The following is a 20,406-nucleotide window of genomic DNA, read 5'->3' on the forward strand; positions in this document are numbered from 1 at the left end:
GTGGCCCAGGAGCCGTCACCCTATTCAGAAACGCCCCACCCATCCTGGCCAGATACACAAATCACTGTCCCCACGAGTGCGCCAGATCCAACCCAAGCGAGACTCTTCGTGGTTGGCCAAGGCCAGAGGCCGGGCAGCCCCAGCGCCTGGGCCACTGCCCAGTCCCACCTGCCAGTCCGCCAAGGCCCAGGCTGCGGTTGTCCCCGCCCCGTCCGGCTCCAGCTAAATCCCGGAGCGGAGCCACTGCACCCTGGCGCGGCGGACTGGGCATGCGCAGTGAGCAGGGCCGGCTCCCTGCGCCAGGTGGAAGCGTTCGCCGTGGTCCCAGCGGCTGCGCTGGGTATGCGGTACCGGCTGGCGTGGCTGCTGCACCCCGCTCTGTCCAGCACCTTCCGCTCGGTCTTCGGCGCCCGCCTGCCGCCTCCGGAGTGTCTCTGCGGGTAAGCGGACCGAGCCCCCGGGCACTCGGGGCCCGTAGGTCCCGGTGGTTTGGCTCTCGGCTTGCAAAGTGGTGATTCAGCACTTAGAGCCGCCGCCGCCGCCCCTCACGCTGCCAGTGCCCGCCGGCCTGGGGCGCGGGTGTCCGCACGGACACCCCAGAAGGGCGGGAGGGCGGGCGGCGCGGCCCGGAGCGAGGGCCCGGCCCGGCGGCCAGGCGGTCGCGGACGGTGACCCGGGGACGCGGGCCGTGTGCCACAAGTGCAGGGGCGCGGGATGGGAGCGCTCAGCCCGGCCCAGGAAGGGGCCCTGGAGGCGGAAGCGGGCCCCGGACTCCCCGATGGGTCAAGGCATCCCGAGGGTCGGGGGAGACGGCCCCCTATCCCGCGCCCCGCAGGACCTGACTTCCAGGGAAATGCCCGCGTTGGGAACTGTGAAAGTTTGCTGCCGCCGTGGTAGCGAGGACGGTGTTAGGTTTCCCATCGCGGGACATTTGGAAGTCGGAGGGTACCCGGGAGATCCTCCCCTTGCTTCGCCCCCAAACCACCCGAGGCCCAGAGAGATTGTGTGGCTCCCCCTCCGGCAAAAGCAGGTTTAGGACATAGGTTTGGGGGTTTTGTTTTGTTTGCTTGCTTGCTTTTGCATGCTTTCTCCACTACATCTCTGCTCTGTGTCGACACCAGAAGTTTGCAGTCCTGGGGCAAAAGCTAAACACGGTTGGCGTGATCTAGGCTTGCTTAGGTGAATTATTTGAACCTCTTCTGGTTTAAATTGATAAATATTTAGCACCTATTAAATTTCAGTGCGCTGTGATAGATTGTGTTATCTCTGTGATCAATCTTCCAAGGGACTTCGGACTTGCTTAGAGCCGATTGGAAACAATGAGTTTCAGCCAGGCGCCTGTTGTCACGCCTATAATCCTAGCTACTCTGGAGGCTGAGAAGACTGATGGAAGCCAGCCCGAGCAGGAAAGTCCATGAGACTTTCATCTTCAATTAATCAGAGAAAAAGCTGTGGCTCCAGTGGTAGAGTGCTAGCCTTGAGCAAAAGGAGTTCAGGGACAGGGTGCAGACCCTGAGTTCGAGCCCCAGGACCAGCAAAAGAAAAAAAAAGAAAAGAATGAGTTTGACCAGGGCTGGGAAGGTGGCTCAGTAGTTGTTTGCCTTGCATGCATAAGGCCCTGGGTTCGATTCCTCAGCACCACATAAGCAGAAAAAGCCGGAAGTGGCGCTGTGGCTCTAGTGGTAGAGCGCTGGCCTTGAGCTGAAGAGCTGAGGGCCAGTGCTCAGGCCCAGAGTTCAAACCCCATGACCGACAAAAAAAAAGGGGGGGGGGGAATGAGTTTTACCAGGATCAGAAAATTGACCGGATGGCATTGCAGAAGCACTTGGGAGGCAGAGTGAGATTATTGAAAGAATGCCGGAAGTGATAGTGTTTGGGCAAGTATGAGTGTAGTACAGCCCTAATGTGCAGGTAGTGTGTGTTGGGAGGAGAGTAACAGATTGATTTAGTTGAAGCTTTAGAGAATTTCTTTTGGGAACTCAAGGAGGACAGGTATCAAGTCCTGTATCATAATAGTAGATAATGCTAGCCTGGGACTTAAATTTTAGTTGGGATCTTTTTCCCAGTTAAATAATTGAATATTAAAATTCATTAAAAGTTTTTAACTGGGGTGACTGGGCATGGTGGTGCACACCTGTAGTCCTAGCACTCAGGTGGCTGAGGCAGACAGCAGGATCTCAAGTTCAAGCCCAACCTAGGTACAAAAGAAAAAAAAATGTTTTGAGTTGCAGTGACTGGGCATGGTGGCACACACCTGTAATTCCAGCACTTGGAAGACTGAGACAGCAAGATCTCAAGCTCAAGGACATCTGGATAAATAGCAGGAGCCTGTCTCAAATATGTGTGTGAGTGCATGGAAAGAGAAGGGGGTGTAGAGGGAGGGGCTGGGGTGATCTAATGAAATTAGTATTTTAAGCAAACCAGATGGCTGTGTTCAGGATGTAAGAGAGATCTCAAGCAGAGAAGTTTACCTATTAAGACTTAGTGTTTGCTGTTTGGACTATGAAGGTAGCTGTGCTACTAAGAGGGGCTAATGCAAATGAGAAATCATTGGGACTAGTTTTCCCCTTCACTGGGAGCTGCAAGATAAGTGGGTATGGTGAGTACCAGCAAGATGCCTCCTGTCCTCTTATCAGAATGCTTCACCATGCTTTATTTTCAATTCATCCCCAATAGGCTAGGTTTAGCTCTCTTTTTTTTGGGGGGGGTCCAGTTGTGGGGCCTGAACTCTGGGCCTGGGAACTGTCCCTCAGCTCTTCAGCTCAAGGCTAGTGCTCTACCACTTGAGCCACTGCGCCACTTCCGGCTTTTTGCTTTTTGCTTATGTGGTGCTGAGGAATCGAACCCAGGGCCTCAGGCTTGCAAGGCAAGCACTCTACCACTGAGCTACCTTCCCAGCCCTGGTTTGCTCTCTTTTGTCCTTAGCATTGTGTGTGTGTGTGTGTGTGTGTGTGTGTGTGTGTGTGTGTGTGTGTATTTTACTGGGGTTTGAACTCAGAACCTTGTGCTTGCTAGGCAGGTACTCTGTCACTTGAACCACTTCACCAGCCCCAGAGTTTGTAGTTTTAAAGGAAGTATCTATTTAAAGTTTTATATTACTAAGTGGTTTTCTATGTTCCACTGTAATTAGATTTACTTTGTGGTTTTCCCCACTGCTGTTCACTTAAATTGATGAAGTCCTGGGCATAAGTTGGCCAAACAGAGTCAAGATTCTTAGAAAGAGAAGGAAATTACTAAGATTCAAAGCATGATGAATGAGATCAACTATCTAGAAAGCTGAAAATCATAAAAATGAGTGACTGAGGATATTATGTAATATTCAGGTTCAATTAAAGGGATCAGGGCATAGTGTTTTTTTTTTGGGGGGGGGGGTCTGGTCATGGGGCCTGAACTCTGGGTCTGGGCGCTGTCCCTCAGGTCTTCAGCTCAAGGCTAGCACTCTACCACTTGAGCCACAGCGCCACTTCTGGCTTTTTTCTTTTTGCTTATGTGGTGCTGAGGAATCGAACCCAGGGCCTCATGCATGCAAGGCAAGCACTCTACCACTGAGCCACCTTCGCAGCCCCTAGTTTTTTGTTTTGTATTTGTTGATCATGGGGCTTGAACTCTGGGCCTGGGCACTGTCCCTAAGCTCTTTTGCTCAAAGTTAATTCTTTGAGCCACAGCTCCATTTCTGGTTTTCTGGTGGTTAATTGGAGATAAGAGTCTCATGGACTTTATTGCCCTGACTGGCTTTGAACTGCAATCCTCAGATCTCAGCTTCCTGAGCAACTAGGATTATAGGTGTGAGCCACCAGTGCCTATCCAAGGCATACTTTTAGAATAGAGAGTACTAACATTAAAAGGTACTACATATTCAGATTTGTGGGGGAGGTATCCTTTTTTGCCCAATCATGTCAGTAAGCTATTTATTTCATATGGTAATCTGGATCAATTACTCCCACATATTCAAATTTTCAAGAAGTTAATCAACCTGTTATACTTAGTAGGAAGAATGTTTCAACAAAGATGTCCATAGAAGTCATGATAGTATGTTTACTGATGTTTAACCAGTGTTTGTCTTGCATGAGAGCCTGGAATAACCTGTTACACTATAGCACTTCTGCCATTATTGGTGCATCCATCTTCTAGTCTAATATTTTTTTTTTTTGGTCGGTCGTGGGGCTTGAACTCTGGGCCTGGGCGCTGTCACTCAGCTCTTCAGCTCAAGGCGAGCACTCTACCACTTGAGCTACAGCGCCACTTCCAGTTTTGTGGTGGTTTATTGGAGATAGGAGTCTCACAGTCTCTCCTGCCCGGGCTGGCTTTGAACCGCGATCCTCAGATCTCAGCCTCCTGAGTAGCTAGGATTACAGGCGTGAGCCACCAGCGCCCGGCTCTAGTCTAATATTTATATCTCCCTTGACCCTCTTTTTCTGAGGTAGGGTCTCACTGTTAACCCAGTCTGGTCTTGAATTTTTTTTTTTTTTTTTTTTTTTTGTCGGTCATGAAGTTTGAACTCTGGGCCTGAGCGCTGTCCCTCAGCTCTTCAGCTCAAGGCTAGCACTCTACCACTTGAGCTACAGCGCCACTTCCGGTTTTCTGGTGGTTTATTGGAGATAAGAATTTCACAGGGCTGGGAAGGTGGCTCAGTGGTAGAGCGCTTGCCTTGCAAGCATGAGGCCCTGGGTTCCATTCCTCAGCACCACATAAGCAGAAAAAAAAGCCGGAAGTGGTGCTGTGGCTCAAGTGGTAGAGCGCTAGCCTTGAGCTGAAGAGCTGAGGGACAGCGACCAGGCCCAGAGTTCAGACCCACAACCGGACCAAAAAAAAAAAGAATTTCACAGACTTTCCTGTCTGGGCTGACTTTGAACTGCGATCCTCAGATCTCAGCCTCCTGAGTTGCTAGGATTACAAGCGTGAGCCACCGGCGCCCGGCTGGTCTTGAACTCGTGATCCTTCTACATCAGCTAGGGTTGCAAGTGTCTGCTACCACCTCTAACCTAGTCTAACCTCCCAAGAAAGATGCATAAAATCAGTTCATTTAAAAAGTAGACCTCTGTTCACCGAAGTGGTAGAGCACCAATGAAATAAAGATCTGTATGGGACTATATGGAGTTGTCTGAAAATTTGGGGGACCTAGGAGCAGTCTCTGGCAACCACTTGGGACACCTAGACATCTGTCACCTTGCTTTGCAGGTGCTGCTACTTTGCGTTTTTCCCCACTTCTTTCTTTTGTTTGTACTGTGGCTTGAACTCTAGGGCCTGAGTCCCCTCCCTGAGCTTTTGTGCTCAAGGCCAGTGTTCTACCACTTCTAGCACTTGAGTCACAATTCACTTCTGGCTTTTTGTGGTTAATTGAAGATAAGAGTCTCACAGACTTGTCTGCCAGGGTTGGCTTTGAACCGCAATCTTCAGATCTCAGCCTCCTGAGTAACAAAGATTACAAGTATAAGCCACTGGCATTTGGCTCCACCCTCTTTTTATTATTAGCTTCAAATAGGAGTTTCAATTTAATGTGCTTATTATGTGTAATAATGCATCTTGATCAGTCATGGCTTCCATCATTCCTCTCACCCCACTTCTATCCTGTACTTTGCAATTCTGTATTCCACAGACTTTGTTTTTTATTTTATTTTATTTTTTGGAGGTCACGGGACTTGACCTCTGTTCCTCAGCTCTTCAGATCAAAGCTAACACTCTACCACTTGAGCCGTAGGGCCACTTCTAGTTTTCTGGTGGTGAATTGGAGATAAGAATCTCATGGACTTTCCTGCCTGGACTGGCTTTCAACAGCAGTCCTCAGATCTCAGCCTCCTGAGTAGCTAGGATTACAGGCATGAGCCACAGGCACCTGGCCAGACTTTATTTTTTTGTTTTTTGTTTTTTTGCTGGGGCCTTTCATCCTCGGTATTATTGACATTACTTGGGCCAGATAATTCTTTGTTTAGGGCTGTTGTGTACATTAAAGAATCCTTGTCAGGATCTGTGGCCTTTCCCTGCTCACTACATGTCCAGATCAACCTTCATTTTGTACTATTTAAAAATGCTGCTACTGGCTTAAGCCTGTAATCCTAGCTACTCAGGAGGCTGAGATCTGAGGATTGTGGTTCAAAGCCAGCCTGGGAAGGAAAGTCCGTGAGACTCTTATCCCCAATTAACCACGAGAAAACCAGAACTGGAGCTGTGGCTCAAGTGGTAGAGCACTCACCTTGAGCTGAAGAGCTGAAGCTCAGTGCCCAGGCCCTGAGTTCAAGCCCCAGGACTGGCAAGACAAAATAAATAAGTAAAAATGAAACAAATAAGTAAAAAAATAAGAATGCCTGGAGATGGGCATCAGTGGCTTATGCCTGCAATCCTAGCTACTCAGGAGGCTGAGATCTGAGTATCAGGATTGTAAGCCAGCCTAGGTGGGGAAGTCCATGAGACTCTTACCTTCAGTTAACCACCCAAAAAGCTGGAAGTGGGGCAATGGTTCAAGCGGTAGAATGATAGCTTTTGAGAGAAAGCTTAGGCACAGGACCTTGGCCCTGAGTTCAAATCCTAGCACTGGCAAGTGTGCGCATGTGTGTGTGCATACACACACACACACACACACACACACACACACATACACACCACACACAAAAATGCCTGCTGAAATTGCCACATGTCCCTGAGGAGGGAGTAAAATTGTCACCTTTTGAGAACTACTGGTTGTAAACATTGCCTTACCAATAGCAATTATGAAGGGATAATTAATGACCTGTTTTCCTCATAGTCTTACAAAGTACCATATTATTACCAATCCACACAATAAGTGTTTTTCACCTCTGGATATGACAATGTACAACTGGAATTTGCATGAGTATGTGTTAATGACATGGAGGTTATTGAGGTGGCCTATTTTTATCTCACTCCATAGGACTCCATAGGACCATGATGATGATGATGATGTTGATGGTGATGGTGATAATACTTCCATTTGTGGATGTATTGTGTACCAGGCACTATATGCTTTGAAGAAGCTTAAGCATATTTTATAGAAGCCCTGTGAAGGTTGCCCAAATTGGATGCAACTTTAGGGACCCCTCCCTGCCCCCCCCCCCCATCAATATAATAGACCCAGGGAACATTTTATCTGATTCCTGAATTACAAACTGAAATGGTTTAGAGCTGAGAATGTGGCTTAGTGGTAGAATGCTTGCCTAGCATGCATGAAGCCCTGGGTTCAATTCCTCAGTACCACATAAACAGAAAAGCCAGAAGTAGTGCTGTGGCTTCAGTGGTAAAGCACTCACCCTGAGGTGAAGAGCTCAGGGACTGTGTCCAAGGCCCAGAGCTCAAGCCCCACGACTGACAGAAACAAAAAACAACAACAACAACAAAAAAAAAAACCCAAAACTTGAGACTATCTAGTTGTCCATTAGTCTCCTGGATCTGAGGAGCAAAGAGATCATTTGTTAAAGGTGAAATGTAACTACTAAACTCAAAGTAGTCAGTGCCTCTCGGTAGGCTTGAAGCATCACACTAACCCAGCATTATCTAAGGTTTCCAGATTATATACCCTCTGGTTCTGACAGAAAACAAATGAGCCTTCAAGTGGAAATGAGTAGTAATGATTTGCTTTCCTTAGAAAGTTCTTTTGAGATTATTTGTTAGAAGACTGTGGTCTGAGTTATCTTTTGGAACCATGACAGCAGTTTTTAAACTGTCTTTGCTGTTCTGTGTTCGTGGAGCATCTAAAATGAAGATAGCCATGTGGGAATATTAAATCTGAGGTTCAAGAAATACTATGTATGGTATAGTCTTTTTGTTTTGAAATAATTCCGTTAAGATTTTTTTCTCATGTGTATGTGTACATGTGCACCAGTACTAGGGCTTGAACTCAGCCTTGCACTCTTCCTTGTGTTACTCTGCTCCAAGACTGGTGCTCTACCACTTGAGTCATACCTCTACTTCCAGATTTGTCTAATTCAGATCTGGATTGTTTGATATAAATGTTGATTATTGTTAAGGAGAGAATTTACCCAAAATTTAAGAATTTCACTTCTATTTTTATTGTATTTAGTGCTTGCTACTTTTAGTTGGTTTCTGAGATGGTCAAGTTTCATTTTAAAATCTTAGTGGTGTCTAAAGTAAGTAATTGCTAAAAGTTTTAAAATCATTGTGAATAAAAACTTGAATTAAAATATTGAGTATATAAGGCCGGGTGTTGAAGTCTCATGCCTGTAATCCTAGCCACTCAGAAGGCTGAGATCTGAGGATCAGAGTTTGAAGCCAGCCCAGACAGTAGAGTCCATGAGACTCTTATCTCCAGTTAATCACTAAAAAGCTGGAAGTGGAGCTGTAACTCTAGCAGTGGAGCTCCTCTGAGCCTGAGTTCAAGCCTCAGTACTGGCACGTACACAAAAAAAATATTTAGCATATGTTTGTGGCTTGGTTGAATCATACTGTTTTTACTTGGTTCCTCTATTATGGCCAAGATAACATAAGCCAAAATAATTGTCTCACGACACACCCAAGAAGGTTTAGGTAATTATCACTCTAATTAGGCAATTATATCTTAGCCTTCTCAGATTAGAAGCTACTTCCTACTTCAAGTAAAAATATTTCTCTTGATAACTTTTGGTGATGAGTATTTATAATATCAATAATTCTTTTATCATCCCTTTTTATTTTACTGTTTTATGTTATTTCAAAAACTGTCTTCTGTAACTTATTATTGAAATACTAGTAATCTAGCATGACTTGTTTTCTTTTTTTTGAGCTTCACATTAACTGGAACTTTATTTCTTTAAAACCTAAACATTGTCAGTTTGAGAAGAAATCCACAGTAATATGTAGATTTATCTTGTCATTTAAATTCTAAGGTGTCTTTTTTTGATTCTTGGTAAAATTTTATCCAAAAAACAGGATACATATATATTTAAAAAATATGAACCATTAAAAAGAATGAAATATGAAATCGTGATTTCATTTTTGGCAGTCCCTGATTTTTCTTTTTAAGTTCCTTAAAGACGGGAGCAGGATAAAAGGATCACTGACTCCAAGTCTTTTTGAGATAACAAGTGATGAAATAAAATAAATAAAATAAATAAAAAAACCCACACTCACAAACAAGACCAGGTAACCCATTCCCTCCCATGACCCAAGGTAAAAAACATGAAGAATTTTAGTAACGATTCAGAATTCATCTTTATCTCCTACCTGCTTCATTGGTGGAAATTTAGAATCATGATTTTTTTAAGATTCTTACATGTATGTATATAGATTTATATAAACTCATATTAGATGACAACTGATTTTTTTTAAGTTCAGGCAGAGAAAGAAGCAATCATTTTTAACTAAAACCTTCTATGATTTTGATGACAGTCCAACTCACTATTCTTTAGCCAAAAGCAAAGTTCCATAGTATTCATCTAAAATCTTATTGTTTTACAACTGCAGTATACCTTCCATTAAAAATAAAAAGATGAAGCGGTCAACCCAGTGATTAATCTGACATGGCTTTCATTGGGGAAATGGAGGAGGTGGTGGCAAAAAGAAGACCAATAAACAAAAGGTACTTAAACACTTCATATGCAATGGTGAGAGCAAAGAGAGAGAGAAGAGGGGGGGTTATTTCAACACATGGGAAAAAGCAACATGACTTGTTTTCACAAACTGAACATATCTATATAATTAGCATATGACCATAGAACAAACCCTCCTCCTCCTTCTCCCCTCTAATCACTGCTGCCTCCCTTTCCCCAAAGGAAATGACCCTCCAGACCTGAAAGCATAATTTGACATACTCAGGTACTTTATGTAAACTCAGGAACTATGCCTGGGCTAGCTTCAATCTTGGATCCTCAGCTCTCAACCTCCTGAGTAGCTAGGATTATAGGCATGAGCCATTTGTGTCTGCCTTGTACATTTATTCCTACCATACATTTCTCTTTTTGATGTACAGTATATATAGTGAGATAAAGTTTCCGCTCGAGAGATGTTTTTGACAGATGTATTTTTACAGATCTTCTACCACCTATGCTTGTTTTATATGGGGAAGAAGGAGGAAAGAACTGAAAGATTCTCTTGGAGCATTTGTTTAGACTCACTTTGATTTTTGTCTTTTTGTTATGTGGTGTTGTGAGGAAGGAGAATGGGGTCGGGAGGGTGGGAGGGTGGTAACCAGGAGCTGAAGTAGAAAGCCTTAAGCACCACCTCTGCTCCTCCCCTTCCCACGCTTCCTCTTTCTCTGTCCTTCCAGCTTTACCACAAATCAACTGTGCCTGACTGCAGTTGGGCGAGTCACTTAATCACTGGGCCTTTGTTCTTCTTTGGGTTGAGGAGGATGACCCTTGCAGCTGCTGAGAGCCACCACTTAGGGAAAATGGGAAGTTTCAATGAACAATTTATAGTGCGTAAGACGTGGTTAAAAAAACAGGAGTGATTTTTAGGATTAGTTTTTGTGTGCTGACATTCTCTCAGTTTCTGACAGCCTGAGACTTTGCCGAGGTCACTTGTGAAAGACCTTGTCCTCAAATCACACCTGTAAGAAACCTCTGACTATAGATGATAAAGATATAAAGTAGAAACTTGGTTCATTTGCTTAAATCTTTATAAAATCTCCAGGAAGTATTCCTTTCTAACCCTGTCGTTTTGGGAATTTACAGCTATTGATAAGCATGCAGGAGAACTAAAACATATGTGTCAAGGACTGATATTTAAAGTAATACTGCTACAGGATTCATTGAAAATACAGTCACCCTAATTCATTTATAGTTTTTGGTATTTTTGTTTTTGTTTTTTTTCCTTTTAAAATAAACTTTTGTTTTTGTTTTTTGCCAGTGCTGGGGCTTGAACTCAGGGCCTTGGCACTGTCCCCAAGCTTCTTTTGCTCAAGGCTAGCACTCTATCATTTGAACCACAGAACCACTTCTAGCTTTTTCTGTTTATGTGTAATCAAACCCAGGGCTTCATGCATGCTAAGGAAATACTCCACCACTAAGCCACGTTCCAAGCCCATAATAAGCTTCTTTTTAAAATAAGATTAAACAATAATAAACATAATAATGCTGAAATATCCCAAATCTGAAAATCTAAAAATCCCAAATCAGTTAAACAGGCCTGGGAGTGTTTTTAATAGTCATGCGGTGACTATACCCCACTATTTGAGTAGTGGGATGCAATGAGGTCTTTTTCCCATGAGGATCTTTTAAAGGAAAACCCACACGTGGGGTGGGGGTTTGTCAAGGCAAGCAAGCAGATTTACAGAAGCAAAACATAGCCTTGAGTTGCAGAAGTAGAAGCAAGACATAGTCTTGAGCTGGTCAGCATGACCAATACTATCCATACTAAGGATACTTGATGACAAAAGTCAGAACATATCCTTGGGTATGGGTAGTCTACTTTACAGAAATGATTTTTACTATAAGCTCCTGACTAATACAGCAACTCAGTATAGCTGGTGATAAACCTCAAGGTTGTCAGTGGCCTTCAGCAAGTTTGTGGTAAACTGCAAAGCTGCCAAGCTTGGTAAACTTGAGTGGAGAGATGTTCTTTTGCTTTTTAGCAAGGATGGAAAAGGCTTAGGCTGACTAGTGGCCATTGGACATGGAGTTTCTCTCTACAGAGGGGTTCTGCTTTTAATATTTGGCCCCATTTTTAGTAATCAATAACTTTGTTATGTTTCTGATTGTAATTTTACAGTGCCAGTACTAGAGCTTGAACTCAGAACCTCACACTTTTGCTCAGCTTTTTTCACTTATGACTGGAGCTATGTTACTTGAGCCAGTTTGAGTTCAGCTATATTGCTGGTTAATTGGAGATAAGAATCTCAGGACTTTTCTATCCAGGCTGGATGTAAACTGATCTCAGACCTCAGCCTTCTGAGTACCTTTGGTTACAGGTATGAGCCAAATGTACTGGGGCTGAGAAGAATATTTTGATATGTAAATTTGACTGTTGGCATCATCACTTACCTGGTCTAGTTTATAGGTTATCATTTCTTTTGTTGTTGTTGTTGTTGGTTGTGGGCCTGAACTCTGGGCCTGGGCGCTGTCCCTGAGCTCTTCAGCTCAAGGTTAGTGTTCTATCACTTGAGCCACAGCACCACTTCCAGCTTTTTCTGCTTGTGTGGTGCTGAGGAATCGAACCCAGGGCCTCATACTTGCAAGGCAAGCACTCTACCACTGAGCCACCTTCCCAGCTCCTTGATTATCATTTCTAAATTGTCTATCTTTAAATTTGTAGAGTGCATTTGATGGGAGGAGTGGGTAGGGATTAAAAGTCAAAGTAAAATTTCCCAATCTGTTATTAAATAGGCTGTGAAACAAAAGATTGTGTTTTTTTTTTTGTTTTGTTTTGTTTTTTTGAGTCTGGTCGTGGGGCCTGAACTCTGGGCCTGGGTGTTATCCCTCAGCTCTTCAGCTCGAGGCTAGCACTCTATCACTTGAGCCACAGCACCACTTCCAGCTTTTTTCTTTTTGCTTGTGTGGTGCTGAAGAATCGAACTCAGGGCCTCAGGCATGCAAGGCAAGTGGTCTACCACTGAGCCACCCCGACAAAGGACTGTAAAAGGTCATCTGAATAAAAGGCCATTTGCATCATCAGATTTGCATGGGAATTTGGAAATGACCTTTTATTTGGGAATTTGTTGGCAATTTGACATTTAAGCCTCTATATATCTTAGTCTGTGAATGTGTGTGTGTGAGCGCATGTGGTGCTAGGGATGGAGGCTCACACATGCACAACATGTGCTCTGCCTCTGAGCTATAGCCCAAGCCCCATGCTTGAGTTATCAGTGGAGATTCTGGTTGTTGTTCCGCTGATACCAAGCTCCTCTGTTTTCCATTGTATTCCTCATGCTTTTTTTTTTCTTCTTCTCATTAGCAGGCCTTGTTCAGGCATTCCTTTCTACGTTGTCCCTTGTCTTGTATTTGGTATGCTTCTACTCACCCCTTTCATTAAACCCTTAGTGCCCACTGGACAGCTTTATTGCCAGTTTACATGATAAGTTCTTTTTACTCGTCTGGTTCCTTTAGGGTTAGGGCTCTAGGACACTTATCTTTGTATATTAGTGCTACTTTAGTTTTTTGTGTGGCTATGGGGGGGGGGGGTGAGAATAAGCATAAGAGTTTTAGTTGTAATTGTAATTTGTGATGGAATGGTTTGGGACAAATGACCTAAGCTTTTTTTTTTTTTCCAGTTATGGGGCTTGAACTCAGGGCCTTGGTGTTGCCCCTGAGCTCTTTTGCTCAAGGCTAATGCTCTACCACTTAAGCCACAGTGCCACTTCTGGTTTTCTTGTGGTTAATTGGAGGTAAGAGTCCCACAGACTACTTTGCCTGGGCTGGCTTTAGACCACAATCCTCAAATCTCAGTCTCCTGAGTAGCTAGATTTACTGTGTGAACCACCCACCAGTGTCCAGCTCTGAGCTTGTTTCTTTTTTGTTGTTGTTGGTGGTGTTTTTTTTTTTTGGGGGGGGGCCGGTCATGGCACCTACCACTTGAGCCATAGCGCCACTTCTGGCTTTTTCTGCTTATGTGGTGCTGAGGAATTAAACCCAAGGCCTCATGCATGCAAGGCAAGCACTCTACCACTGAGCTACCTTCCCATCCCTGAGCTTGTTTCTTTTATAGCTTTTTTTTCCTCCAGAGCTGAGGACTGAACTCAGGGCCTTGCACTGGCCAGGCAAGCACTCTTCCACTGAGGTAAATCCCCAACCCCTGAGCTTGTTTCTTATAGGTAAATTGAGATTAGCCCACCTAGAGATTTTGTTACAGTGTAGAATCTGACTCTAGCCCTTGAACTTCAAAGGACTGCATAGCATAAAATGACTCTTCCAGCTTTTATTTCCTGTGAGAATAGCCATTGTCTCAAATTCTGGACAGCATCAAAATATGTTATAATAACTAAACATCTCTTCAGTTATCATAATGCTGAAAACTGACAGTTCTGTATTTTAGGAAGTTTCCAATGTATGATAACATCTCTAAATATTGAAAGAAACTATTGCTTCTAAAATTTTGTCTTTGACAAGTTAAAAATATCGAATAAATATCTGAGAATGCATTTGATTTAGCACTTGTCAGCTAAAATGTCAGAATGTTTGCCTATTGGAGAACATTTGCAATAAATAAGATTAGTCTTGAAGTCTTTTTTTTTTTTGGTTGGTTGTGGGGCTTGAACTCTGGGCCTAGGCACTGTCCCTGCTCTCTTCAGCTCAAGGCAAACGCTCTACTGCTTGAGCCACAATGCCACTTCCCAGTTTTCGAGTGGTTTATTGGAGATAAGAGACTCATGGACTTTCCCGCCCAGGCTGGCTTTGAACCACGATCCTCAGCTCTCAGCCTCCTGAGTAGCTAGAATTATAGGCTTGAGCCACCAGCTCCCGGCTTTAGTCTTGAAGCCTTATGCTATTGAGAAACAGAGGCAGTCATGTGATCTCCTGAGTGTGCATATATAAGTGCACAGACAGGTAAGTTCCTCATTAGAGGAGTTCCCAGCCCTTGCCATCAGTTCACCAGGAGGTAAGGACCAAATCTGTGTAGGAAGTGGTGCTACATAGGCTCCAGGTAAAGCCAGACCACCTACTGAATGAAGATGACTGGGAATGGGTCTTGTTTGAAAACATTTTTACTGTTTCTTTTGCCTGTTTTACTGTTTCTTTTGTTAGGATATTTGACTGGGAGCATTGTTACAATATGGAATTTAGCTAGTTCTTCTTAATCCTGACTACAAAGGTTTAAAAGTACTTTCACTTATTTTTGCGTGTGACTTCCAGAATGCACATACCTCTTCTTTCTCAGTTATACTAGGAATATTGACCAGACACAGCTTCAGGGTCCAAATAAGTTAAAGCCATCACTAGTTAGCCTCTGGGCATTTATAAATGGTTCTTACTGGGCCAGGAGCTCTCAATCTTGTGCTTTCTGTCTACCTGCATCCTACTCTCTCTCTATTTTACCATTTAAATTGCTTTTTTGTGTGTGTGTGTGTGTGTTTTTTAATTGTATGAGAAGATTGAAGTGTAGACAAGTGAAATCTAATCCTTGAAAAGAGGCAGAATATAGCTTATAAGTTGAGGTGGCTATCCTTATACAATGATTTTTTTTTAAATTGGGGGTTGGTGGTAGTCCTGGGTCTTGAACTCAGGGTTGCTGTCCCTGTGCTTTTGTGCTCCAGAATAGTATTCTACTTTGAGGCATAGCACCATTTCCAGCTTTTTGATAGTTAATTGGACATAAGAGTCTCACAGACTTTTCTGCCTGGTCTGGCTTTGGACTAGGATCTTCAGATCTCAGTCTCCTGAGTAGCCAGGATTACAGGCTTGAGCTACCACTGCCTGGCTATCATGATTTTTTAAACCTCTAATAAACTAAGACTGTTTTACTGCTACAGTGAGCTATATTGTATCTTCTCAACGATTCTGGATTAGATGCAAGTTTTAGAGCATCATCTTCACTATCATCATCATTGTCATAGTTGTTGTCATCACCATTCCACTATATTTTAACGATTTGTAACCCTTTGGTTGCCCCTAAGTTAGACTAGCAGGGTAGAACAATCGAGGGAGTTGTGGGTCAATGATGGTGATGGAGCAAATAATGTTTGGCTTTTGTTCCTTTCTGGTGAAACCCCTCAGTAGAAACCTCACCCATTTTCTCCCTCTAGTACATCCTAGCTGAGGGCATGTTTAGGCATTTTCTGGGCTACATACAGATGGAGCTTCTTCTTGCTCCAGTGCTGCCTTTTTTACTGTTGTGTGGGGGTTCTTCACAGAGACTGTCTTGTAGCTTATTTAATATTATATTCCTGCTAAGTTAGAACTTACTTCTTTTGTATGTGTGTGCTGGTTCTGGGACTTGAATCAGGGCCTGAGCACTGTCTCAGCTTTTTTTGCTCAAGGCTAGCACTCTATCACTGGAGACACCACTCTACGTCCAGCTGTTTGGTGGCTAATTGGAAATAAGTTTGACAGATTTTCCTGCCCAGGCTGGCTTTGAACTGCAATTCTCAAATCTCAGCCTCCTGAATAGTTAGGATTACAGCCATCTGTGCCTGGCAGAACTCACTTTTTTTGAGTTTTTAACAAGGTCTTCTATGTAGCCCACACTGGTCTGACACTGATGATCTTCCAGGTTCAGCCTCCTGAGTGCTGGTATGGTAGGTATGCATCACCACGCCTAGTTTGGAGCTCACATAAAAAAAATGTATTGTGGGCTGGGAAGATGGCTCAGTGGTAGAGCGCTTGCCTTGCATGCATGAGGCCCTGGGTTCGATTCCTCAGCACCACATAAGCAAAAAGAAAAAAAGCCAGAAGTGGCGCTGTGGCTCTAATGGTAGAGTGCTAGCCTTGAGCTGAAAAGCTGAGGGACAGTGCCCAGGCCCAGAGTTCAGGCCCCACGACCGGACCCAAAAAAAAAAAACAAAAAAGTATTGTTATTATATAGGTGATATATCAAAGTCAGATAAAGAGTACATTTCTTTTGGGACAGTGTCACCCTGGACCTCACTTTTTAAATAATTATATTAAACTCAACATTTTTGAAACAACATACTGAAGGTATTAGCTGCATTCTAAACAGATATGTCATTTGGGAAATAAGTTAAAAACAGATGTGTTAGCTAAGATTCTTTGTTCCCTTCTTACAAGTCTTTCTTCTTCTTCTTCTTCTTCTTTTTTGGTTGGTCGTGGGGCTTGAACTTGGTCTGGGCACTGTCCCTGAGTTCTTTTGCTCAGGGCTAGCACTTTGTCAATTTCAGTCACATTTCTACTTCTGGTTTTTGAGTGGTTAGTTGGAGATAAGGGTCTCATAGGATCTTTCCTGCCTGGGCTGGCTTTGAATTGAGATCCCTAGATCTCAGCTTCCTGGGTAGCTAGAATTACAGGTATGAGGCTTGACCCCGGAGTTCTTGATTTGCCTTACCTGAATATAAGGTTGAGCAATGTTTTTAAGCTAACTCAGTAATAATTTTTACCCAACATCTCACCATACTTAATCTTGCAGATACCTCTGAAATATGTATGAAAATAGTTCTTTTGTGTGTTTTTTTTATTGTAAAAGTAGTTTACAGAGAGGTTACAGTTACAGGAGTAAGGTAATGAGTACATTTCCTATCAAGCATTGTTACCTCCTCCTTTGTTTTTCACCCTACCTGAAAGTAGTTCTTTTTTTTTTTTTTTTTTTGGGGTCCGGTCATGGGGCCTGAACTCTGGGCCTGGGCGCTGTCCCTCAGCTCTTCAGCTCAAGGCTAGCGCTCTACCACTTGAGCCACAGCGCCACTTCCGGCTTTTTTCTTATGTGGTGCTGAGGAATCGAACCCAGGGCCTCAGGCATGCAAGGCAAGCGCTTTCACCACTGAGCTACCTTCTCAGCCCCTGAAAGTAGTTCTTTATAATTAAAAACTATTTGAGATCAGCATACTGGCCAACTCATGGCCCAACCTACCCTATGTCAAATCCTCATCCATGTGTTCTATATACAAATATGATTTCACAAAAACAATACTTAGCATTTTTCTGAAATAATAAGGGCAAGATGAAGGAGATGAGTGACAATAGCCTATAGTAAGCAATAAAAGTTTCCTGTGTGGCTGGAGTTATAGCTCAGCGGCAGAGCACCTGTTTAGTATGTATAAGCCTGGGATTTGGTCCTCAGAAGCAGTAGCAACAAATGTTTCTTCCAGGTTTTTTGTTTGTTTTTGAAGTAAGGTCTCAGTTTTAGTTCTGGCTGGCCTTGCAATTTCACTATGTAGTCCCTGTTCACATCAAACTAGAGAGCCTTCTGCCTCAGCCTCTCAAGTGCTAAGATTATAGGTCTGTGAAACCATGCCTGCCAGGTATATTTTGTTTATTAGTTGATTTAACTATGTTGATTTGCTTGATATTATTTCTTGTCCTTTAAAATAAAAAAAAAAATTGAGTGCCTTTTGCTCATGCCTATAATTCTAGCTACTCAGTAGGCTAAGACCCAGAAGATTGAAGTTTAAAGCCAGCCAGGTAGAAACGTCCTTGAAACTCTATCTCCAAGAATAACCAGCAAAGAGCTAGGCTGGAATTGTGGCTCAAGTAGTAGAGTGCCTGCTGAGTAAGTGTAAGGCTTTGAATTCAAACTCTTATACTGGGGCGGGGGAGAGGAAAAATAGTCACAATGCAACAATTAATTAATTTCTTTTCAGTTTCCAAAGTAGAACTTACAGCAAAATGAATAACCCAGCTATCAAGAGACTAGGAAATCACATTGTCAAATCTCCCGAAGATAAGCGAGAGTATCGAGGACTAGAGCTGGCCAATGGTATCAAAGTACTTCTCATCAGTGATCCTACCACGGACAAGTCATCAGCTGCACTTGATGTACACATAGGTACCATTTAAAATTGTCGGTTTAAGTGTGTTCAGTTTTACCATCTAATGCTAACATTTATTACGATCCTCCATAAATATGACTTTGATATGCTTTATTCATTTTATTACCTTTATGTTGGAATGCATATAAAACTCGTAAACTATAATTGTCTAAGTGAAAATAATCTGATATTTAGTAAGAGCATCTTGTGAGGTTCTCACATGAGGTGAACTAACAGCAAAGAAATTCATCCTTATCCTTAAGTGAATCATAATAATTACTTAAATTTTAGGGATAGCCAAAGAATGTTCAGAGAAATAGCTCCCTATCCCTGTCCGCTTTATCTGTTCACTTTATTCAGTTTTGGTTATTGTGACATTTTATAGATTCTTTTTTTTTTTTTTTTTGGGTCCAGTCGTGGGGCCTGAACTCTGGGCCTGGGCGCTGGCCCTCAGCTCTTCAGCTCAAGGCTAGCACTCTACCACTTGAGCCACAGTGCCACTTCCGTAATATTAATTTTAAATAAAAGATTTTACTTATGGCATTTTAGACTTGAGAAAATAAAGGTAACATTGAATGAATGACAGCATCTTCTGTGTGTTATAGAATATAGATCTCATGTACTGACCTGACCCTCTAAGATAGGTGTATGTAGAGGTGACTAAGACAAGATAGATCAAACATTACACTTAGAGCTCTACAGTTCTGCAGCTGCTAATCCGAATCCATGCTCTTAGTGTTCTGTGCTGTCTCCTACAATAACTAAGACAAGAAAATTGTAGCCTTTAGAAAGCAGTGAACTCCACTTTCTTTCCCACCAGTGTGAGGAAACTAATGACCCTAGAGGTTAAAGAATCCACCCAGTGTCTCAAACTAAATAAAGTCTCAAGCTTAGGGCCAGAATCTAGGGCTTCTGACTCCTGGTTTGCCTTATAAATACTATTTTAGACAAGCAGATACTTTCTCTAGTTGTATGATTGAACTGGTTATGCCATACTAACAAGAATTCCAAACCATTCTGTAGTTCATCCTTAGTCACTAATTTTTGACAAAAAAAAATGATTATATATGATTTTTTTTCTTTCAGGTTCATTGTCAGATCCTTCAAATATTCCTGGCTTAAGTCATTTTTGTGAGCATATGCTATTTTTGGGAACAAAGAAATATCCTAAAGAGAATGAATACAGCCAGTTTCTCAGTGAGCATGCGGGAAGTTCCAATGCCTTTACAAGTGGAGAACATACCAACTATTATTTTGATGTATCTCATGAACACCTAGAAGGTGCCCTAGACAGGTAATACCATGTTCCCTTTGAATTCTCCAACTTGTGTACTTAATTACATTAATAAAAATAGTAATAATTACTTTTTACAAATATTGTATTATAACTTTCTAGTTTGAAGATACTTTCACCAGTCTCCACCCCCTCCCCCATGTTTTATGAAAAGGAAAATAATAATGAATGGTGTCCCATGTTTACATTGTGGTAAAAGAAAGATAATGACATGGCTTTATCCAGCCTTCAGGCCTACAAAATATTTTATTGACTTGTAAAATTTTCTAGCTCTTCCTATTCTAACTGGTGTTGCATGTAAGGCACATGACAAAGAACCGGTGACTGTGTTGCAGATCTCTTCTCACACACGCTTCAGTTCTTGAGTTCTTACTTCTCAAGGATCCTTAGTAGATACAGACTATGTTTACTTGCTCTTTCAGTTTTGGGAATATTTGAAAGGCTTTTCTGGAGCAAGCTCTGTTAGGGCAATTTAATTTCTTAGTTTTCTTCTATACAGTCAATAACTTCTACTTTTTTTGTTATGCCAGTGTTAGTTCATTGTTCAAAATGCAGTTTTTCCATAGTAAATTTTTAGTTTTTTATATTGTAGAAAAAGAGTTCTGCCGCTCCTTGATAGGTTTGTAATGAATTCTGACTTTGTAGTTTTAGTTATTGTCAACTTTATTTTTTTATTCCTGTTTACCTGTCATTATGAGAAATGAATATTGTTCCTTAGCACAAAGAACATTAATAGGGAAAAAGTATGTGTTTAGGGTATATGATTGAGTCAGAGTACTGTGCTTCTTATTGTTTCAATCTTTTTTTGCCTATCCTG

At 42.6% G+C, this 20,406-nt stretch overlaps 1 protein-coding gene across 2 annotated transcripts in view; it reads left to right on the forward strand.

Annotated features, from left to right (window-relative positions):
- Positions 1-283: 283 nt before the first annotated feature.
- The window catches only part of Ide (insulin degrading enzyme), a 79,322-nt gene continuing 59,199 nt past the window's right edge, over positions 284-20,406 (forward strand). For both annotated transcript variants that reach the window (XM_042689272.1, XM_042689273.1), the window contains exons 1-3: positions 284-440; positions 18,128-18,312; positions 19,382-19,589. In XM_042689272.1, the coding sequence (XP_042545206.1) occupies positions 343-440; positions 18,128-18,312; positions 19,382-19,589 (491 nt within the window). In that variant the 5' untranslated portion in view covers positions 284-342. The remainder of the gene's footprint in view (positions 441-18,127; positions 18,313-19,381; positions 19,590-20,406) is intronic.

The sequence above is a fragment of the Dipodomys spectabilis genome, unplaced genomic scaffold, assembly GCF_019054845.1.
Source record: "Dipodomys spectabilis isolate Male_0828 unplaced genomic scaffold, ASM1905484v1 ptg000125l, whole genome shotgun sequence".
NCBI lineage: Eukaryota > Metazoa > Chordata > Mammalia > Rodentia > Heteromyidae > Dipodomys > Dipodomys spectabilis.